A 19,948-nucleotide genomic window follows, 5' to 3' on the forward strand; every position below is an offset into this window, starting at 1 on the left:
GACAAAAATGATAAATAAGCCATTTTTATAGACGAAAGTAATAATATCAATTGAAGATCAAGTTAAGAGCTTGGCATGATGATTCTAAATACCAGAATGTGAGTATAAGATGGTAGTAACCAGAATATAACTATTTTTTAGCCTTATATTAAATTAATGTATTGCTTTTGATCAAAACATAATTCTTTTACTGTCCACACTCATTGAATATCAGAGTTTTGTTGATTTTTCATTTTCAATATTCCAGAATTACAGAATGTTGCTATAATATTTATTTCATGATTATTGTAATTTGGTATCATTTTTTTGTTGCAGATATGATAAATAATTAATATGATGCATTTTATTGCAATATATAAAGAACTTAAGTGATGTATTCAAACCGTAACTGCTCTCTCAAATCAAAATTCAGACTAAAATCTGAATTTTTGCCTTTTGTCAAATTTGCCTCTTTTATATTAATATAGGGTGTCCAAAGGTGTGTTTAGCACAAACCTGAATACTGCGAATAGAAATAAACAAGTTACATATATATAAAGTTTATTTAAATATAATCACCCTTGGATTCAATCACGCGTTCGCAGCGATCGATCCAGGCTTGAAAGACACGCTTTAAATCATCATGAGAAAATTGCTCAAATTGCTCTCTTACAAAATTTTCAAGATCATCTGGACTCGCGAATTCGCGTCCTTCAGCTCTCTTTTTTAGCGTGCCGAATAAATAAAAGTCAGAGGGTGCAATATCAGGTGAATAAATTGTGTTTGGAACAACTTTGACATTGTTTTCCAACAAGTAATTCATTACCTTATGACTTTTGTGAACTCTTGAATTATCAAAATGAATTGCAAACTTTTGTTTTTGTTGTTTGGATTTCTCAAACTCATCAGAATTGATAATTTGAGTAAGAACATTGTCAATTAGATACTGAGCATTCATCGTATTAGGTTTTTGAAGAATATCAATTGCGATGATGCCATTCACGCCCCAAAAAACCGACAACATCATCATTGGTGTGTCAATTTTTTTCTTCGGGAATGTTTGCGGATTTTCATCCTTCGGGATCCACATGATTTTGGCTTCTGTTGCATATTGAAACCAAGACTCGTCCCCTGTTACTAAAAAGCGAAACTTCTTGGATTGATACGCACCCAATATAGAGAGGAGCTCTTTCGAAGATTGGACTCTAGATTTTTTTTGAACTGAATTAAGGTTGTGCGGAACCCAACGTGTATACGCTAGTTTGTAGTTCAAATAATTGTGCAGATAATAACGGACTGTTGTACGTGGTATCTTTGTCATCTCCTCTATCCTTCTGAGTGATGCTCTTGGGTCTTCATCTAGCGCTTGAAGAATTGCTTTGATTTTTCTTTGATCCGGCGATTTTTTGTCAATTTTTATGATGGGCGCCTTTTTGTTCATGAAGTGATACATCCTAACATGATACGTTACAGTGGAATAGCTAGGAGCATCCATACCGAAGCATTTTACCAATGTCTCGTAGATTTTTTTACAGTCTTTGCATTTTTTTGCAAGAGCGAGGATGTTTTCTTTATGATTCATTAAAAAAATGAAAAAAATCCCGCCAAAATTTCCCGCGAAACTGCCTCTTGTCTCAAAATTCATTTTATATCCCGGCATGGCGCCAAAATACAACATACTCATCATATACATATATTCATATTTTTTATTATATATTTATAATCAGCATATATCTCCTTTAATAGTCTCATATAGAGCGCTGTGCTAAACGCACCTTTGGACACCCTATATGAAGCCAAGTCATTCTTTTATTGCAACATTAAGTGATGCATTTAAACATCAACTGCCCTTTCAAATATTGAAGGATTTTTAATTCCTTTAGAAATCTTCAACTGGTTATTTCAAATTTTAACTGCAATTCAAAAAATTGACATTTTGACAGGAATTACAAAAATACTTCATTTCTTCTAATGCTTGCTCAACAACACGAACATAAAGCATTCCTTGGATGGATGAGAGAAACAGGAAACATGTTTACAGGCGATGAATATCATTCACGTTTTGGAATATGGCTTTCAAATAAGCGTTTCGTTCAAAATCACAATCGTGCAAATCTCGGATTCACACTTGCACTTAACAAGCTTGCTCATTTATCACCAGCTGAATACAAAGCCATGCTCGGCTTCCGTAATAATGGAACTCATAACATCGCCACCAAATCCAACACAATTGCAAATGATGGCATCGACTGGCGTACAAAAGGAGTCGTCAATCCAATCCAGGACCAAGCTCAATGCGGATCATGCTGGGCATTTTCTGCAATCCAAGTTCAAGAATCCCAATATGCAATCACATATGGCCAACTCCAAAAGCTTTCAGAGCAGAACCTTGTTGATTGCGTTACATCATGCGATGGATGTGGCGGTGGTTTGATGTCAGCCGCTTACGATTACGCTATCCAATACCAAGGTGGAAAGTTCATGTTGGAGAAGGATTATCCATACACAGCACTTGATGGAACATGCAAATTCAACAAAGCCAAGGCTACTTCGAAGATTGTTTCTTACATTAATGTTGTTGAAGGTGATGAAAAGGATCTTGCTGCCAAGGTTTCTGCTTACGGTCCATCTTCTGTTGCAATTGATGCATCGCAAATTTCATTCCAATTCTACTCACAGGGTATTTACGACGAACCATACTGCTCATCCTACTCTCTCGATCACGGTGTTGGCTGTGTTGGCTATGGCACAGAAGGCACAAAGAATTACTGGATTGTCCGTAACTCATGGGGTCTTGGATGGGGTGATCAGGGATATATCCGCATGATCAAGGACAAGAACAATCAGTGCGGCATTGCCACAATGGCTTGCATCCCCACAGCTAAGTAAACATTTTACAATCAATTTTATTGATTAATTAATTTCTTTTTTATCTAGACTCTCTACGTTATCCAATCCCAATAGATTGCCATCATGATGCATAGACTCAAGAAAGTGTAATGCTGTATTTTTGATATCAAAAGCTAAAAAGGAATATAAAGCTAATATGACAGGAAAAACAAGAGTTTATTTCACCAAAAATGATGTGAAAAGTTCCATCAAAGGAAATACTCTGACAATGTCTTCAACACAAGATCTTAGAGCTGCAATCATAGAATATTGGGATCCCAAAAAGAATATTACTGCCATTATTGTACCAAATGTCAAAGCTTTAATTGTAATTATCGTTTAATCGAAATTATTATGAAAAAGAAATCTAAGGAACAAAAATCAGACAAAGATGTTAATTATGTTGGTAATATTTAACTGTTATGCTTTTATTAATATGTACAATTTCATATTTTTATAAGATAAAAACTTCATTAATATGAATTTTCTGCACCCTTATTTCCATTTCACCATGGTCTTTATCAAGCGTAAATACACTAATTATATACATAAGTCTATAAGAATACATATTGGTATAGGAAATTTTCTATAAATCTTTTTAGATGGTGAGATAAAAGCACTTTAAACTTCAAGTAATTTGAGTTCTCCCAAAAAATTTAGTATGTATAAGTAAACAGAGATATCTTGTGAAAGTTTAATAACATCATAGATGCCGTATTAAACTCTTAGCTAGATAGATTAATCTCATATTTAAAAACGATACAAGCAGTTTGGTCTGAAAGTATCCTTATAAATTTTATTTTTATTTTTTTTTTCAATTTTTGTTTTTTAAAAATGGATGAAGAATTATATCAATACTATGAGTATTTACTCAAATATGTTCCGCGGTCTGCCGAACTTTTGTTAAGTCAGAACGCAAAGGACGTAGAACACATCAGAGAACAAATAATTTTAACTCATAGAGCCATTTCACTTATACCGACATTACTTAACAAAACACAATATAGTAACTACCTTCCAGACAAAACTGAGCGCCCAACATTCGTATTTAAACCCACATTAGTTGTTCCACCTCGTGTATCTCCACAATTACTACAGCAAGCATCACATTTATTTCAATTCATTCACTCCAATCCTATCGCATTACTCGATGCCCTGCTAAATGAGAAAGATACTCCTTTATTTAATTATATAATCCACTCATCTCTTCCTTCTTTATTTGGATATTACTCCTCTCAGGAACATATCAATTTTGCATTTACATTTTACGCACAGGTTATCATGAAATGCGATATTACTGTTGGTTCTGAAATTTTAATTCCATTTTTCAGAACAACATGTATACAAAAGTATATTGAAAATACAATAAATCCATTTGCGATAAGCTTGATGTCCGATTCTCGTATCTCAGGATCCGAATTAAACCAAAGTTTTCTCGAATTTTACAAAAATTATTTAAAGACATTATTATTTGGCGCTAGTACTTGCATCATGCACTATCACTCAGTCATTATAAAGCTAATGAAAGACAATTGGGGCGTTACTGCCACAGGAGAATTTTTAATCAACACAATCATACGATATACAGCATCCATTTGGTTTTCTGCCAGTGGATTTTCCGAAAAACTACCGATATTAAACCAAGTTATCGATAATTTCATATCAGATCAGCACTCATTAGAAGGAATAGTAAATAAAATGATCGAAACAGACTCAGGAATCGAAATACCAGACATGTATCACACATTCAAGCACCAGTACGTATTATTCTTAACTACTTCTCATGATTTCCTTGCATTAGCCAAATTAATGCAAAAAGTCATTCAAATTCCTCAATCAGTCACAACAAACAATACAGAAACAAATCCGAAGAACGCCGTCTTCTGGTTCAAGATTTTTCCAAAGAGAAAACTCCCAAATCACCAAATTATTCGTCCTTTAGTTTTTTCCATCCCAGAAAAGGAGCCGCTCGTAAATCCGAAGTTCGATACGCTCTGGCGTGAAATACAGACCCACGCGGACCAAGCAAACATCGAACCTTTTGAATTTTTGATGTCGAAGCGAGATATTTATAATTTTCCACACGATCTCTTGGAGTATACTCTGAAAAAATCAATAGAAGCATTGGAACATGACGCAACTCTTTTCGAACAGTTAATGAGATTTATGGTTTCGATATCCGAGATGAAGAAATGGTTTGAGGTTTCCCAGCACTGCCTTGACATGGTTACAGACCAAGTAGCAACAACTGCAGCGACGCTTTCCTTTAAAAGAGGCTATCAAATGATAAATTACGCATTTCAGAAAGCATCGAATCTTTTCGATAGTAATTACATAAAACAGAATCAGTATATTAGGCTTTTGCAGATGTACCTACCGACTTTCATTGTTGGCGTTGAAAAGAAATTAGATATTTTAGATTCATGGTGGAGCTCCAAAATAGACCAGCTCAACCAGCAGATCGATGAACTAGAATCTCATTTCCGCGGTCAGGCAGCGAACAACGTGCTCTGGGATTGCGTAATGAGGGTTTCTTTAGTCCGACCACAGAATTTATTGGTTTCTTTTCGGATAATTTTGGAAATCTGCCAAAGACTATCGATGCTCTCCAAGATAACCGGGAGCTACGATATCCGAATCATAGGAGAACTCTTCAGGAAGGTCGCAATCCTAGGAAAAGCGAAAGGTTTGATGTCCGTGTATATTATTTTGGGAAGTATAGCTTTCGACAGCGCGTGCTTCAGGGATCTTTGCTCTGAAGCTGAAGAACATGGATGGTATGCCCTGGAAAGCGCTCTTTTCTATTATGTCAAAGAGGAACCTGAAATTCAAGCGGCAATGACTGAAGTTCAGGACCATTTTAGAAATATTGAGAAAGATGGAGAACAGCCAAAGCAATAACTCTTCAATAATTCTCAAATAATATTATTTTTATTTTATTTGTTTTTTTATATAGATATTATTATAAATTTTCTGTATTTTAGTTTAACAATAACAGATTCCTTTATTTCTTTGTATGATATCAACAGGAAAATGAAAAAAAAAGTTTTTGTCATATCTGAGAATTTTTATTCCACTTATTAGAATTTGTTTTGATGATTCAGGATATATATCCGTTTCTAATTACGCGCGCCATGTGATTTGAGAACTTTGGTAGTTTCTTTACTAAAACGTGATGTTGCTAAATCAAGAGGGGTAAATTCATATTTATTTTTTTCATTGATATTTGCACCATGTGAAATAAGAAGTTCAGCAATTTCTGGCGTATCATAAGTTGCTGCAACACTAAGTGGAGTATTTCCTTCATAATTTTTTGCATGAATATTTGCACCATGTGAAATGAGAACTTCGGCAATTTCGGTTCGTCCTTTTGACATTGCTGTAATATGAATTGCGGTATATCCATCATAATTTTTTTCATTGACATCTGCACCATGTGAAATAAGAAGTTCGGCAATTTCTGTATTATTATAATTTGCTGCACGTATGAGTGGAGTTTCATCAGAATTAATCTTTTCATTGACATTTGCACCGTGTGAAATGAGAATTTCGGCAATTTCTATATTATTATTATTACCTGCTGCTGTAAAAAGTGGGGTTTCTCCATATTTACCATTTTCATGGATATTTGCACCATGTGAAATGAGAACTTCGACCGTTTCTTTACTATTATAGCGTGCTGCATAATGAAGTGGGGTTTCATCAGCAAACACGATTTGGAAAAATTAATGCTTATGAATAAGACCAACATCAAATTTCAAATTTCAAATTTTTGTTTCTCCAAAATATTAATTGTTTCCACTAGATTAACAAATAAACAATAAATTGGATTAATGTAATGCCCAATCATTCATTTTAAATTTTAGATTTAAAACAATATTTTTCTCCATATTATTATAACATGAATCGCTATGATATAAGAAATATATTTTCAATATTGAAATTGAAAAATTCTAAAATTTTTGAAATTCAATTTGAGTGTGATGATCGATAACATATATTTTTTAATTAAAATATTGTGTCGCTATCATATAAATATACTATTTCTAAATTAAAAATAGGGAAAAAAGTACTATTTAATGATGAAATTGCAAATAATATCAATATATATATATTCATGCTGATATATTTTGGGAACAGATTGGAAATCACATAAATAGGATTGTGTTAGTTTGTCATGGATATAAAACAAATTTTCGAGCTAATTGAGCGAATTTAAATCACAAACACTTATATTTTCTATTACAAGGTATATTTGTAATATACAACCAGTAAATAGCTTTCTCTAACTTTTACCAGCTTAGATGATAGCAAATTAGATACGAATTTCATGACCCCTCACCAAATTCCATTAAAACATATACAAATAAAAGTACTAAGTGGGTATCATCTAACCCTAGAATTATAGCTCCTAGGACTCATCCTAGATGGTAGTTCTGGAAAAACACCTGGTTTTTGGAGTTGCAAACGTTAAAAATTGAGGGTATAATTTATGAATTTTGATTAAGTCTATTGATGAGAAATGACATGATAGCAATAGAAATGTCTAGTGCAATATGATTATCCGGTTAGTTTTCGTTCAGAAATTTTAATCATATTTTAAGTAAATATATATTATTATTCTTCGCTATTTGGTTGGCGCATTGCGCCAACCAAATAGCGAAGAATTCAATTTTTCATAAGATATATTATTTAATTATCATTCAAACTCACAAAAAGCCTATTGTTTGGTTATTACAATACATTAAGAATCGGAATTCATTATAAATGCTTTTCGAACAAATGACGATAAAATTCTCCAAAAACTTCAGAGAGTTTGGGTGAACTCATATATTCAATATTTATATTTTGCCGTTGGTAGCTGCTTGTCCGAATGGCAAGCGTAGCTACCTGAGGCACAAAATAATATTATATGAAATTTGATTTTTTGGCATAAAGGGATGTTGTAAGTTTATGCCTTCACACTGTAGATCACCAAACTTTATTCATCTCAATCTGACTTAAAATCACATGCTTGTATTAATGTACAAATTTAACAAATACTATTGAATTTGATAATCTATAGCCTACAAGTATTATTTAGACTACTTACATCTGTATCTGCGAACTTAGTAAAAAAAAAAATGTATTCTTTCCAAATTCAAGAACTACATTTGATTTATAACCTTTATAATAAAATTAAGGAAATCATTAAGGATCCCGTATGGAGAAAAATCTTCTCCAACTCTAAAATTCAGTTTGGAGACACTTTACAAATTGTAAACTTCAAATTGGCAAAATATATATCTAAACATCAGTTATATTCCTAAATTTAACTCGGTTTATGCTCAAACTTGATATAGAGAAAGTACTTAACATTTAATTAAGAATTGGCAAATTATATCAAGGAATATTTTTGTAAATTCATGAATAATATAAATGAAAGTAATCAACATAGAAATGCGAAAGCAAACTCCCTTAGGCTAAACCGATTTTATTGGGAATCAAAGAAAAATATTTGAGATTTTATTTTATTGATGATCTAAGAGAGATCATTAATAGCTTCGATGAAAGGTATTGTAGTTTCATTCGTATTATCAAATAAAGATTGCTTTAAATTGAAAATGCATATAAATTCTGTAATATGGTGTTGAATAATATCTATAGGTGAAATATAATATAAATTCGCCATAAATGTTGAGTAAGTATCGAAGAAATAAAAATCCAAATAAAAAATCTAAATAAATATTGGAACTATATACTGGGATCAGTAGATCATTGAAATCCCAAAAATATTGCCCATAGGAAGTCTCCATGAAAACGAAGGCAATGCCCGTCTCCAAAGCTTCTCCATTTCTCCATCTCCATGGAGAAATTGAACTAGTCTGTCTTCTTCACCAATTCAAAATTGAATACTTTCTCCACGTCTCCATGGAGAAAATGTGAGGTGAACTCATTGGGAGTTTTGACAATTCAAACTTTACAAATCTAATGGTTTGTAAAGTTAAAATTTGACATTTTGATAAGAAACTAGGGGGTAATATTTGTAAAAAATAGGGTATAATTTACATTAAAATTTACCAAATTGGAGAAGCTTATTTTTTGGAATTTGGAGATCCCAGCCGTTATTTCTCCAAACGAGATCCTTAAAATCATACTAAAAATGGCTTTTCTTAAAAAATTATCATTATATTTGCACTTTTTTCTGATTTCATCAGAAAAAAGTGCAAATATAATGTTATATGTTTGCATTCTAAATTTGAAATGTCAAGTAAAAAAATTATATTCGATTCTCAATTCTTTCAAAAGTGTTTAATTTTAAATTTAGCTTTGTTATTATATATTGATTTAGAATAACTAAACTTGAAATACCTTCTTTCAATTTTTGAGGGCAAAACCGAAAAGATCTAAATTCTGTCTTGAATACCCAACGTCGCTCCTCAATCTGTAAATTGGATTTTATTAAAGTATATAATTCAATAAGCAGAAATAACGAGGTTTTAATTTTATTATTAGTCTTCCTTCAATTTTGAGAGAGACATGAAAAAACTCTTAAAAAACAAATTAGATAATCTGTATCTACATATGATATATTAATTTCTATATATATCGGCTTCAAAATTTTTGATTCATTTAATAAAGATAAAGTTTCACTCTGAATATTTTCTTTTTTATTCATTTTAATATTAATATTATATAGATATAGATATTTCAGATATGTTAATTCAAAACAGACTCAAAATTGAATATTCTCAATTTATGAAAATTTCATTGATATCATTTTGATGTTTGCAATATTTTTCATTCTCCCATTTAGGCTATTACCAGGTCTTGATGAGTGTGGCTTATACGATATGGTAATACCATATCGTGGAGAAGTATTAACCCGAACTTTCAATGGAAATTCTGATATCTGCATTGATAGACCTGTTTTTATAAAGGCTGATAAAGATTTTACAGCTTCTTATCAATTCTATAATTTCAACCAAAACAGTGTTGGATAATTACACGAAAATATTCTAAATCCATCAGTAATTGGTTCATATATGAATTCTACACTAATTAAAATCACTCCAAAAGACCCCAATCAGCAAATTACTATTTCATTCTTTCAAATTAAAATGTCATATTCTATTTCAGAATGTAAATATTATGGAATTTTTTCCACATTAAAAAATTTCAAAACAAGTATTACGATTTCACAAAATCAATTCCTTAATATTTATGCTCAAAATAATATCCCACTAAAATTTACCATTAAAGCAGAAAAATCCCAAATTAATGGCGAAGTATATGACAAATCTGGAATTTATTCCAAAGCAAATGATATCTCCAGCGGAAATATGTTTTACCTAAAAATTTCCCCAAATATTACAACTGAAGGATATACATCAGAAACTGTAGAGATTATTTGTGAAACAAATTCATCTGCTCCGGTCTTGGATGGATGTTCATATCCTTTTGGAGATGATATTTTCTATATTCTTCCAGAAGAAGGAGCTTACACACTTGATCAAATTAAAGCATATACAAGAGATCATCGAAATATATTCACAAACTGGCCAGGTGAAACATTTTTACCAGATAATTTACCATGTGAAGAAATAATAAAAATGGATAATAATATTATTAGTAAGATTGTTACAATTGGTGTTGGAAAGTCTGTATGTACAAACGGAAGTTTTGTGTATGCATCAAAAGACAAATTCAAAGCTACATTTTACAATTTATTAAATTCACAAAAGAAACCAATAGAAGTAGAAAATCCATTCAGTGTTGCAGGAAATTATTTAAGCATTATAAACTGTTCTGATTCAACAAGGGAGTGCAAAGTCCATATTGTTTCAATTAATCAACCTCAATCTACAAATGAGGGAACATTGAGTTCTATTTTCACAACAAAGAATTCTCTCAACATGAAAGAAAAACTTCAGTTTACGAATCAATCATCGAAATCATTAATACTTCAATCGCATAGTGCACAAAATAAAGAAATAGAAGTCACCACAGATCATAAAAAAGTTATCGGTGTTCTTCGTAACAGTGCAGGCGAAGCTAGAGAGAAAAAGCTCAAAGGAAAAACGATCTGGGCAACATTAAATCCAGATATGGAAGGAGAACCAGGTGATGTCAATGTTGAAATCAATATTAAAGAAGTAGAGGAATCAACAAAAGAGCCAGAAGAATCTCTCTTCCCAGATGATATTCTCTTCGATATTCCAATTGGAGTTAAAACAGAGGAAGAACTGAAAAAGAACACTATAAACTGCAGTTTAAAGAATATTTCCAATAATGGTGGTCTCTATACTCTAGCAATTGTAGGAATTGTAATTGGTGTTATTGATTTTATTGCACTCATCTGTATTCTCGTGGGGTTCTTTGTTTTTAGGAACAAGTCTAAAAACAATGAATCAGGATCAGGAGAAAGAGTCTAAATTTTGACTAAACACTAAAATATAACTCTTAGTAATATAATGAATTTTATTATTTATGTCAGAAATTAGCTTTGATTTATCAAAATCTATTATTTAAAATATAGAATGATCAAAAATTATGGAGAGTGTTGTCAAAGAAATTTTGAGTTATTATATTATAGCAATTTTTGACAATTCTTATTATATCAATCACTTTAAATCAATTGATCTGAGATAAGACGTCATATTTGATTAATAGAAATATTATTTATTTTCCAAAAGGTACAATGTGACCATAGAATAGTTATCGCCTAATGCCATAACAGGTTGATTCTGATAGCAATGACTTCTTGATACTTGGTGAGTAACAGGAGCCAAGAAAATCTGTGATTTTGTAAATTCTTTGAATTTAAGTATGGATTAGTCGGTAACTTTGACTTGACAGTATAATACTAAGCCTGCCTGCTGTGCGATGATTGAAGAAGCTTCGCGCCGATAAAATTGAATGAAAATGTAACTTTAAATAGTATATTTTTATAAACATTGAAATGATAAAATCGTAGGTCAAGACTATCCCTTGCGATTTCATGAAGTATTTCGCAATAAACATAAGTAATTTTTTGAAATATTAATGAAGAGGCGGAGGCTGGACGTTTTTACTAAGTCCAACTCTACGTGGAGCCTGTAAATGTGTATTCGAACCAAAGTTTAGGCTCGCTCCTCCAGTAAATGGTTTTGGAACTCTTGGAGCAGGAGCTGCTGTAGTTGTTTTAGTGGAGCTTGCTTTTGGCTTTGATTCTTTCTTTGGTTTTGGCTTTGGTGGGGCATCTAAGTCATCGTCATCATCTACAACGAATGATTTTTCATCTGCTGAGTCCTCTAAAGCTTCATCTGATGGCATCTTTGGTGCAGCCTTTTCTTTTTTCGGTTTTGCTGGCTTTGCAGCTTTTGGTGCAGCCTTTTTTGGAGATGGAGCTCCTTTTACTTTTGGTTTTTTAACTGCTGGCTCATCATCGCTAAGTTCAAAATCATCATCGTCATCTAGATCACCAAGCATATCAAAATCTTCTTCTGAATCGGACCCTTTCTTCTTTCCCATCTAAAATTTTGTAAAAAAAAGCCCGCCAAAAGTGAAAAAAGGGAAGTTCATTCTTTTGATTTTTTTGAGGTAAACATGAAAATGTTTTTGGGACAAGTAATAACATATTTCCTTCAAGTATTATGATCACAAACTTTAAAAATTAGATCATTATCGATATCAATTGTTTAAAATATATACTAAAACATTTTTCCAATATTTAGACTAAAGCATATTTTTAATGCTGTCTTAACCAATATGAAGTTAGAACAATATTATATAATGATTTAATTTCAGGATATTTTAATTGATATCTATATAATTTGATGAAAGTGTTCATTTAATCAATCAAAGTAAAATAATACTTATAAATATACGCTTTTGGCATATGCTGCTGCACCCATGGCAACAATATTTAGTGACTTTCCTGGATTGGTTACCTTTTTTGGGAAGTTTTACTCAAGAATTTCAAAAACTATAGGAATTTTACTACATCCACCAACAAGTTGTACTTTGTAGATGTCTTCTTCTGTTAAACCAACATTCCTCATCAACCTGCTAATAGTATGTTCCATTTTTACAAGGATCTCATCACCTATTAAGTATTCAAACTTATGGCGCTTGATTATAACTCTGTCTAGATTTTTACACATACTAGGAAAATAAATATAGGTACCAGGCACCACAGAAAGATAACATTTTGCTTTTTCGCATTCTCTCCTAAGATACAGCATTTTCATTTTGCTGAGAGATTTTGGTTCGAAATCTTCTTCCTTTTTCCTGATTTCATTTAATGTATAATTCATCAATATATCATCGATTTTTGATCCACTAACTTCTGATGAATGAACATTTCCTTTGAGTGTGAATTTGTTTCCATCAATATTTACAATGGAAACATCAAGGGAACTTTCACCAAAGTCAAAAACCAAAATATTGACTTTATCTATTGGATCGTTGCGATGAAACTCATATGCTGCGGCAATTGGGGCACTAATGAACTTTACCTCATTAAAGCCTGAACTTCGAGCTGCTCCTTCAGTGGCTTTTATCTGATTATCGTTAAAGAATGTAGGAACTGCAATAACACATTTATTTGTTTCATTTAATGAACAATCGTGATAATTTTTTATGACATGTTTAAATATTTGTGTAAAAAAATCAACAGGTGAATAGGTTTTGCTATCAATAGTGATAATGGGATCATTTGATGCATCATGAGTAATTTTGAAATCAACCTTTCCAATTAATGATTGTACGAGTAGGGGTAATTTTAGCTAAAAGTAACACATTTGTAAAAAGTGACACACCTGTGAAGGGTGTGATTACCGATCGGTAATTTCGACAGTTTAGAATTTAAAATTTTTTATGGAACTGTTGCGAGTTTCATAAAGAATTTAAGGAATATAAGCAAAGATTTGAATCAAAATCTTAGACCTAAGCCGCTCGATTCGCTCGCGGCTTCCGCGAATTACAGATCAGCAAAGATTTGAATCAAAATCTTCGAACTAAGCCGATCGCTTCGCTCGCGGCTTTCTTTATTATTTTAAATTTGCATATTTCCATCAAAAGTTCATAAGGTAAAAAATTTTGTTTATATTATTGCAAAATAAAATCTTCATTATCAAAATAATATTAAATGATAATATAATTTATAAACAACTATTATTTAATAAAGTTTAATTGCCAAGGTTCATCTAATTTTTTGATTTTTAATGTTTTATGAATTTTATTTATGAGAGAGGGTCAAAGTTGCTATTTGTCACTTTTCCACAAGAATATAATGGGGAAAAGGTTATCATATAGTTGATCTCATTCACTGAGGTGAGAGATGCATGTAGTGTAATGGGATAAACAGTGGGATTGCTGCTCTAAGTCCTAGGTTCGAGACACATTGGCTTCATTTTTCTCTTTTTTATTGACGTAAACTATTCAATTTTTGTGTTCTCCATTCAAATTTCAGAATTTTTTTTGCAGATTTCACGCTACATTCGAAGTTACCTTTTGTAACAACCACCACTGCCTACGAAAGACGAAAGTGTGTCACGATTTCACCCGGAAATCCGACGGTTGTTTAAGAGTAAGCACTTTTGGCACCTACTCTTTTATTTATCATGTATATATCTAATGAAGATTATATATGTAGAAGATAAGTACCTTAATATGTACGTAAAAATTAATGAAATTTATTTTGAATGTAGAACCGAGCAATTTTCCCTGTCACTTTTAGCTAAAATTTGGGTTTGCCGTTTAAGATTATTTGAAATAATTTTATTTCCATTTTCATCGACTAAAAGATATGCTGGAAATGATACTTCACCCTGAAACCAAATTGGTAAAATGGTGTTTCGTTCACTTCTAGTATTTCCTATATAAGTGGCATAAATGTTATGTGTAGACAGGTCTATCCCAACTATGCTTTCAGACATTATTGGTAAAATGATTTTCTTTTCAATTTTTAAGTATTTTGAATTGAGAATCAGTTATAAAATGAATTAGCAAGCTATTATAATTACATCATAAATGTAGTCTTTTTTTTCAAAGACGCTGGCATTTTTTCAAATAAAAAGTTAAATAATTATACTTTTCATAAAATTGAAAGCAAAACTCACAATTTTTCTGAAGATTTGGACTCGTGATTTTGAAATTATAAAAGTATTTCTTTATTAGCTGAACATATGTGCTTCGACCAAAAAATTGTTCACAGATGTCATCAAAATTTTAGATTTCAATATTTGAGAGAGAGATACAGTTAGTCGTAGATAGATATCTTTGTGAAATTTATTGAGTGATGTTGTTTGAATGGAATTCTGTTCAATAAACTCGGGAGTTTCTAAAAATAAGAGGATCTCATATAATATTTTTTTTGCAATTAATATCAGAAATAGAACTTTCTTGCCATAGATTATATAGCTTGTTGTAACGCTATTATTTAAGTAAAAACAGAAAAAATTCATATTTTTGTAAATTTAATTGTTTGAACTATAAATTTGAAATTTATAACTCATCTTTATCTTAACTACAGAAGAAAATAGTTTGATAAACAAGTATAACGATATGATAAAACTTACTTTTTTTTTAATGGTATGAGTAACATCATATTTGGTAAATAATAAACATCAATTGTGAATGTTTAAAGTATTTTCTCTCATTAATATGATTTTTTATGAAGATTTTCAATTGAGAACTGCGGGTTTGGATTATTTTTTGTGAGCTTATAAAATTTACTATTGCAATTAACCATTATCTTATGAACAATAAAATTTATTAAAATCAAAATACTAATGTAAAATCACTCTCACAATCCATAAAAATAATTCTTTCAATTATGTGTCACTTTTCATATTTTTGAATTTCAATTCAAAATTTGAAAGTTTAAATTTTACATTCAAAATTAACCAATAACGTTTTTGATTTTAATGAATTTTCTTGATGATTCAGTTGCAGAATAGCAATGTAATACTGTTTACTTCAATAGAAAATATTTTGCCTAAAATCATGATAATAAACAATAAACACAGCTGTACCCGCTGATCATCTTGGTACATGTTTTATTAGCAAATCGTTTGATAATGATTTTGGTCCGTAAAACGATGAATTGAATTTTCCAAAATCAAAATTCAAAAAATTGAAATGTGAACGAATTTTATTGAAAATCCAATTCAGTATATCATTTACATTAATTTATTTTTTTATGATTTTACAATTGTCACATTTATTACGATGAATTTGATAACTCTCTGAAAATCAATTCATTTTTTTTATGCAAAGCAAATTCGGCATTCAGGCATCTACCTTAGATCTCGAAAAGATCCCTGACCACGATATACCAGCACCAGCTCCAGATGGTAGAATCACAACATTGAACCAAATGGGCTACGCTACACAAGGAATTCTTGGAATCACAAAGAAATTTGTTGACTACGCAGCCACATGCAAGTACCCAGTTCTCGATGGTGGAGCAGCTTATGGTGCTGCAAGTATTGCTGCCATAAAAGCTGGAGCCACAGTAATTGCAAATGAAATTGACCAAAAGCACCTGGATATCATTGCCAAGAGTCCTCAATTAACTAAAGAAGACAGAGAAAAGCTATATCTCCGTCTTGGCGTCATTCCTTACGACTTTGATTTCCCAGAAAATTCAATTGGTGCGATTCATATGTCAAGAGTCTTCCATTTCTTCCATCCAAAGGATGTAGAAGAGACATTCAAGCGTGCAGCCAAGTGGCTTGTTCCTGGAGGAAGATTTTTCATTCTTACTGCCTCTCCATTCCATTTTGCAAACAGAGATTTCTCTGATACATACAATGCAAACTATGCTAAGGGTGAAAAGTGGCCAGGAGAGATCTTTGATTTCAAATTCCATGCTGGAGGAAATGAACCAGAAAAAACTACCGGATCTTACCTTCACGTTATGGATCCAAGAGTTTTATTCCGTGTTGCTTCTGAAAATGGCTTCATAGTCAAAGAAATTGGTCTCCAAGAAGGAGAATTCGATGTCGATTACACAGTCGCTATTTTTATTAACGGCAAAAACAATTACAACCCAACACATGCACAGTAATGTTACATATTAAGTTCTGTCAAAATGTAAGCTATTGAATTTTTTGAGAGGGAAATAATCGTCGAGGAAGTAAAAGTGACACTTTAGGAAATATTATTAGAAATATGATAATAAATATATTTGGAAAAAATATGTTTTTTTTTCAAAAATTGAAATGTTCATAGAATATTTTGAAATATGTAGGGAATTGAATTCGGTAATATATGATAAACAGGATTTTTAAATTTCAAGGAAAAATAGCTTTTGTGAATACTTTTGAGAACTCTTCTCAAAGATCATGATTCAAATATATTAAAGAGACAAAATATTAGAGATGAGTTCATAATCAAAATTTTACATTTTAATTATTTAGAAAAACGTATTAACCTCAATAAAAAATATCTCAAAGATTAATAGTTAATTTAGGGTTTCCTAGCTATCTAGAGGGAATTGTTCCTTATGATGTATATATTTATAATGTATGCATCATAAGGAACAATTCCCTCCTTAAGAGAAAACTTGTTCGCAATCATTTCGCATTGCGAACAAGTTTTCTCGTTTTTAATAACAAACTAAAGGCTATGAGGCACTAATATATAATCAGTGCCTCATAGCCTTTAGTTCCCAGTAGATAGCTGGGAAACTTTCTCCAAATGATAAGTTATTTAGAGAAAGTTTCCCAGCTATCTAGAGGGAATTGTTCCTTATGATGTATATATTTATAATGTATGCATCATAAGGAACAATTCCCTCGCTGAAGTGAGAAAACTTGTTCGCAATCATTTCGCATTGCGAACAAGTTTTCTCGTTTTTAATAACAAACTAAAGGCTATGAGGCACTAATATATAATCAGTGCCTCATAGCCTTTAGTTCCCAGTAGATAGCTGGGAAACTTTCTCCAAATGATAAGTTATTTAGAGAAAGTTTCCCAGCTATCTAGAGGGAATTGTTCCTTATGATGTATATATTTATAATGTATGCATCATAAGGAACAATTCCCTCCTGAAGAGAAAACTTGTTCGCAATCATTTCGCATTGCGAACAAGTTTTCTCGTTTTTAATAACAAACTAAAGGCTATGAGGCACTAATATATAATCAGTGCCTCATAGCCTTTAGTTCCCAGTAGATAGCTGGGAAACTTTCTCCAAATGATAAGTTATTTAGAGAAAGTTTCCCAGCTATCTAGAGGGAATTGTTCCTTATGATGTATATATTTATAATGTATGCATCATAAGGAACAATTCCCTCGCTGAAGTGAGAAAACTTGTTCGCAATCATTTCGCATTTCGAACAAGTTTTCTCGTTTTTAATATCAAACTAAAGGCTATGAGGCACTGATTATATATTAGTGCCTCATAGCCTTTAGTTCCCAGTAGATAGCTGGGAAACTTTCTCCAAATGATAAGTTATTTAGAGAAAGTTTCCCAGCTATCTAGAGGGAATTGTTCCTTATGATGTATATATTTATAATGTATGCATCATAAGGAACAATTCCCTCCTTAAAACGAGAAAACTTGTTCGCAAATTGTTTATCATTTCGAACAAGTTTTCTCGTTTTAATAACAAACTAAAGGCTATGAGGCACTGATTATATATTAGTGCCTCATAGCCTTTAGTTCCCTGTAGAAAAGATCGAAATTTTATTCTGATTTTAACTGATCTATATTTCGCTTGCGTTATTTGAATCTTTTCTTTTGCATATGTCATTCCTTTCACTTTTCGAATTTCATTTGCCTGCATGCTCTCTCGTTTTGGTTGAAAATCAACTCAATCTTAAAATGAACTTCTTCATTCTTTACAATAAATTCAATTTTTTTCGAGATATATCTTTATCTACCCCTATGTGAGCTGCATATTCTTTCTCGCTAAATTCTTTTGATTCTTCAGAGCTAAAAATCAAGTGTAATAAAAATAATGTTTATTCATAATTTTGAAAACCAAATTCAAATTTGAATGAGAATTTTTGAAAAAAATATAGAATATTTCAATAGTTTGGAATCTCTTCAACTTCCCACTGCTTATTAACACATTTTTTCCAGAGCGGTTTATCATCCTTGGTCCATTTCTTAAATTTGTTGTAAACCTCTCTTGGAATGTATGGTCGAACTCCAATTTTTGGATGAGCGCCATGTGGCATGTCATTGTATTTTTGCCTGAATTCTTCCAATTCCTGATTGATGCTCTCAAATTCTGAAGACTTTGGAGCATTTTTGTCCAGTGATGGCCAGAGGCGTTCAATTTTGCCATTTTGACGTGGCATGTATGGAGCTGATTTTCTGATTTGAATGTCATAAGTACTCAAAAATTTTGTGAACTCTCCCTCATTTTCTTTACCGTTATCTGACCAGAAACAGAAAGGTGCTCCATATTTTTGAACTGTTGCAATTGCCACTTTTGAAGTTTCTGTTGAACTTTTGTTACGAAGCAATTTCAATGCTAACAAATAACGACTTTTGTCATCAATTATTCCATAAACCGGTAGAGTTTCAGGTTCTTTCAAAAAATGAATATCCACATGCCAGATTGTATTTGGAAGAATTGTGTTGTAAACAGAAATTCATCAAAAGTGACACCTCAGAAAAGCTAAAATATTGAATTTTTGGAACTTTTGATAGAGCACGTTTTTAAATATTAATTAAAGTAAATGTATATTTTGTAAAGATTCTTTTTAATAAAAAATAAAATTTTGAAGAAGAACACAAAATCTTCTGAAAAATAATATCACATAAACTCATTTATTTTCTAATATATAACTATTTTATATAAAAATCAAATTCAATGATCTTAAAAGCGAAGGATAAACCTCAAAATTTACGAATATAATGAGTGGGAATATAATGCTTATCTATCATAAAACCATATGAAATATCAATTTTTGCTTTACGCCTATTCCCACTCATTATATTCGTAAATTTTGAGGTTTATCCTTCGCTTTTAAGATCATTGAATTTGATTTTTATATAAAATAGTTATATATTAGAAAATAATATGAGTTTATGTGATATTATTTTTCAGAAGATTTCATTCTATATGCCTATGAAAAGTACTCTCAAAACTAACTTTT

General features: G+C 31.4%; 8 protein-coding genes across 8 annotated transcripts, besides 10 other annotated features; 4 read left to right on the forward strand and 4 right to left on the reverse strand.

Moving 5' to 3' along the window:
• Positions 1-464: 464 nt before the first annotated feature.
• Positions 465-1,768: a mobile genetic element.
• Positions 545-1,672, reverse strand: TVAGG3_0483970 (Mariner transposase; the record flags this gene model as incomplete). The annotated part of the gene is made up of 1 exon (XM_051235950.1): positions 545-1,672. The coding sequence occupies one exon, from the start codon at positions 1,670-1,672 to the stop codon at positions 545-547; it is 1,128 nt and encodes a 375-aa protein (XP_051093774.1).
• A 182-nt stretch (positions 1,769-1,950) lies between the features above and the next one.
• Positions 1,951-2,868, forward strand: TVAGG3_0483980 (cysteine-type peptidase protein; the record flags this gene model as incomplete). Its single annotated transcript, XM_001580518.1, has 1 exon — positions 1,951-2,868. One exon carries the CDS (start codon positions 1,951-1,953, stop codon positions 2,866-2,868), a length of 918 nt encoding a protein of 305 aa, XP_001580568.1.
• An 831-nt stretch (positions 2,869-3,699) lies between these two features.
• TVAGG3_0483990 (uncharacterized protein) lies at positions 3,700-5,858 on the forward strand (the record flags this gene model as incomplete). The annotated part of the gene is made up of 1 exon (XM_001580519.1): positions 3,703-5,769. The coding sequence occupies one exon, from the start codon at positions 3,703-3,705 to the stop codon at positions 5,767-5,769; it is 2,067 nt and encodes a 688-aa protein (XP_001580569.1).
• Positions 5,859-5,987: 129 nt separating this feature from the next.
• On the reverse strand, positions 5,988-6,245 carry TVAGG3_0484000 (spectrin binding; the record flags this gene model as incomplete). Its single annotated transcript, XM_001580520.1, has 1 exon — positions 5,988-6,245. One exon carries the CDS (start codon positions 6,243-6,245, stop codon positions 5,988-5,990), a length of 258 nt encoding a protein of 85 aa, XP_001580570.1.
• Positions 6,246-9,643: 3,398 nt separating this feature from the next.
• On the forward strand, positions 9,644-11,313 carry TVAGG3_0484010 (glycoprotein 38 family; the record flags this gene model as incomplete). The annotated part of the gene is made up of 1 exon (XM_001580521.2): positions 9,894-11,282. One exon carries the CDS (start codon positions 9,894-9,896, stop codon positions 11,280-11,282), a length of 1,389 nt encoding a protein of 462 aa, XP_001580571.1.
• A 212-nt stretch (positions 11,314-11,525) lies between these two features.
• TVAGG3_0484020 (uncharacterized protein) lies at positions 11,526-12,401 on the reverse strand (the record flags this gene model as incomplete). The annotated part of the gene is made up of 1 exon (XM_001580522.2): positions 11,890-12,360. One exon carries the CDS (start codon positions 12,358-12,360, stop codon positions 11,890-11,892), a length of 471 nt encoding a protein of 156 aa, XP_001580572.1.
• Positions 12,402-13,598: 1,197 nt separating this feature from the next.
• Positions 13,599-14,076: a mobile genetic element.
• A 366-nt stretch (positions 14,077-14,442) lies between these two features.
• Positions 14,443-14,587: a mobile genetic element.
• Positions 14,588-16,102: 1,515 nt separating this feature from the next.
• On the forward strand, positions 16,103-16,903 carry TVAGG3_0484050 (methyltransferase domain-containing protein; the record flags this gene model as incomplete). Its single annotated transcript, XM_001580523.1, has 1 exon — positions 16,103-16,903. One exon carries the CDS (start codon positions 16,103-16,105, stop codon positions 16,901-16,903), a length of 801 nt encoding a protein of 266 aa, XP_001580573.1.
• Positions 16,904-16,944: a mobile genetic element.
• Positions 16,945-17,309: 365 nt separating this feature from the next.
• Positions 17,310-17,386: a mobile genetic element.
• Positions 17,387-17,452: 66 nt separating this feature from the next.
• Positions 17,453-17,641: a mobile genetic element.
• Positions 17,642-17,702: 61 nt separating this feature from the next.
• Positions 17,703-17,883: a mobile genetic element.
• Positions 17,884-17,949: 66 nt separating this feature from the next.
• Positions 17,950-18,242: a mobile genetic element.
• Positions 18,243-18,300: 58 nt separating this feature from the next.
• Positions 18,301-18,389: a mobile genetic element.
• Positions 18,390-18,868: 479 nt separating this feature from the next.
• TVAGG3_0484120 (uncharacterized protein) lies at positions 18,869-19,144 on the reverse strand (the record flags this gene model as incomplete). Its single annotated transcript, XM_051235951.1, has 1 exon — positions 18,869-19,144. One exon carries the CDS (start codon positions 19,142-19,144, stop codon positions 18,869-18,871), a length of 276 nt encoding a protein of 91 aa, XP_051093775.1.
• Positions 19,145-19,425: 281 nt separating this feature from the next.
• Positions 19,426-19,463: a mobile genetic element.
• Positions 19,464-19,948: the final 485 nt, after the last annotated feature.

The sequence above is a fragment of the Trichomonas vaginalis genome, chromosome II, assembly GCF_026262505.1.
Source record: "Trichomonas vaginalis G3 chromosome II, whole genome shotgun sequence".
In the NCBI taxonomy this organism is placed as follows: Eukaryota; Parabasalia; order Trichomonadida; family Trichomonadidae; genus Trichomonas; species Trichomonas vaginalis.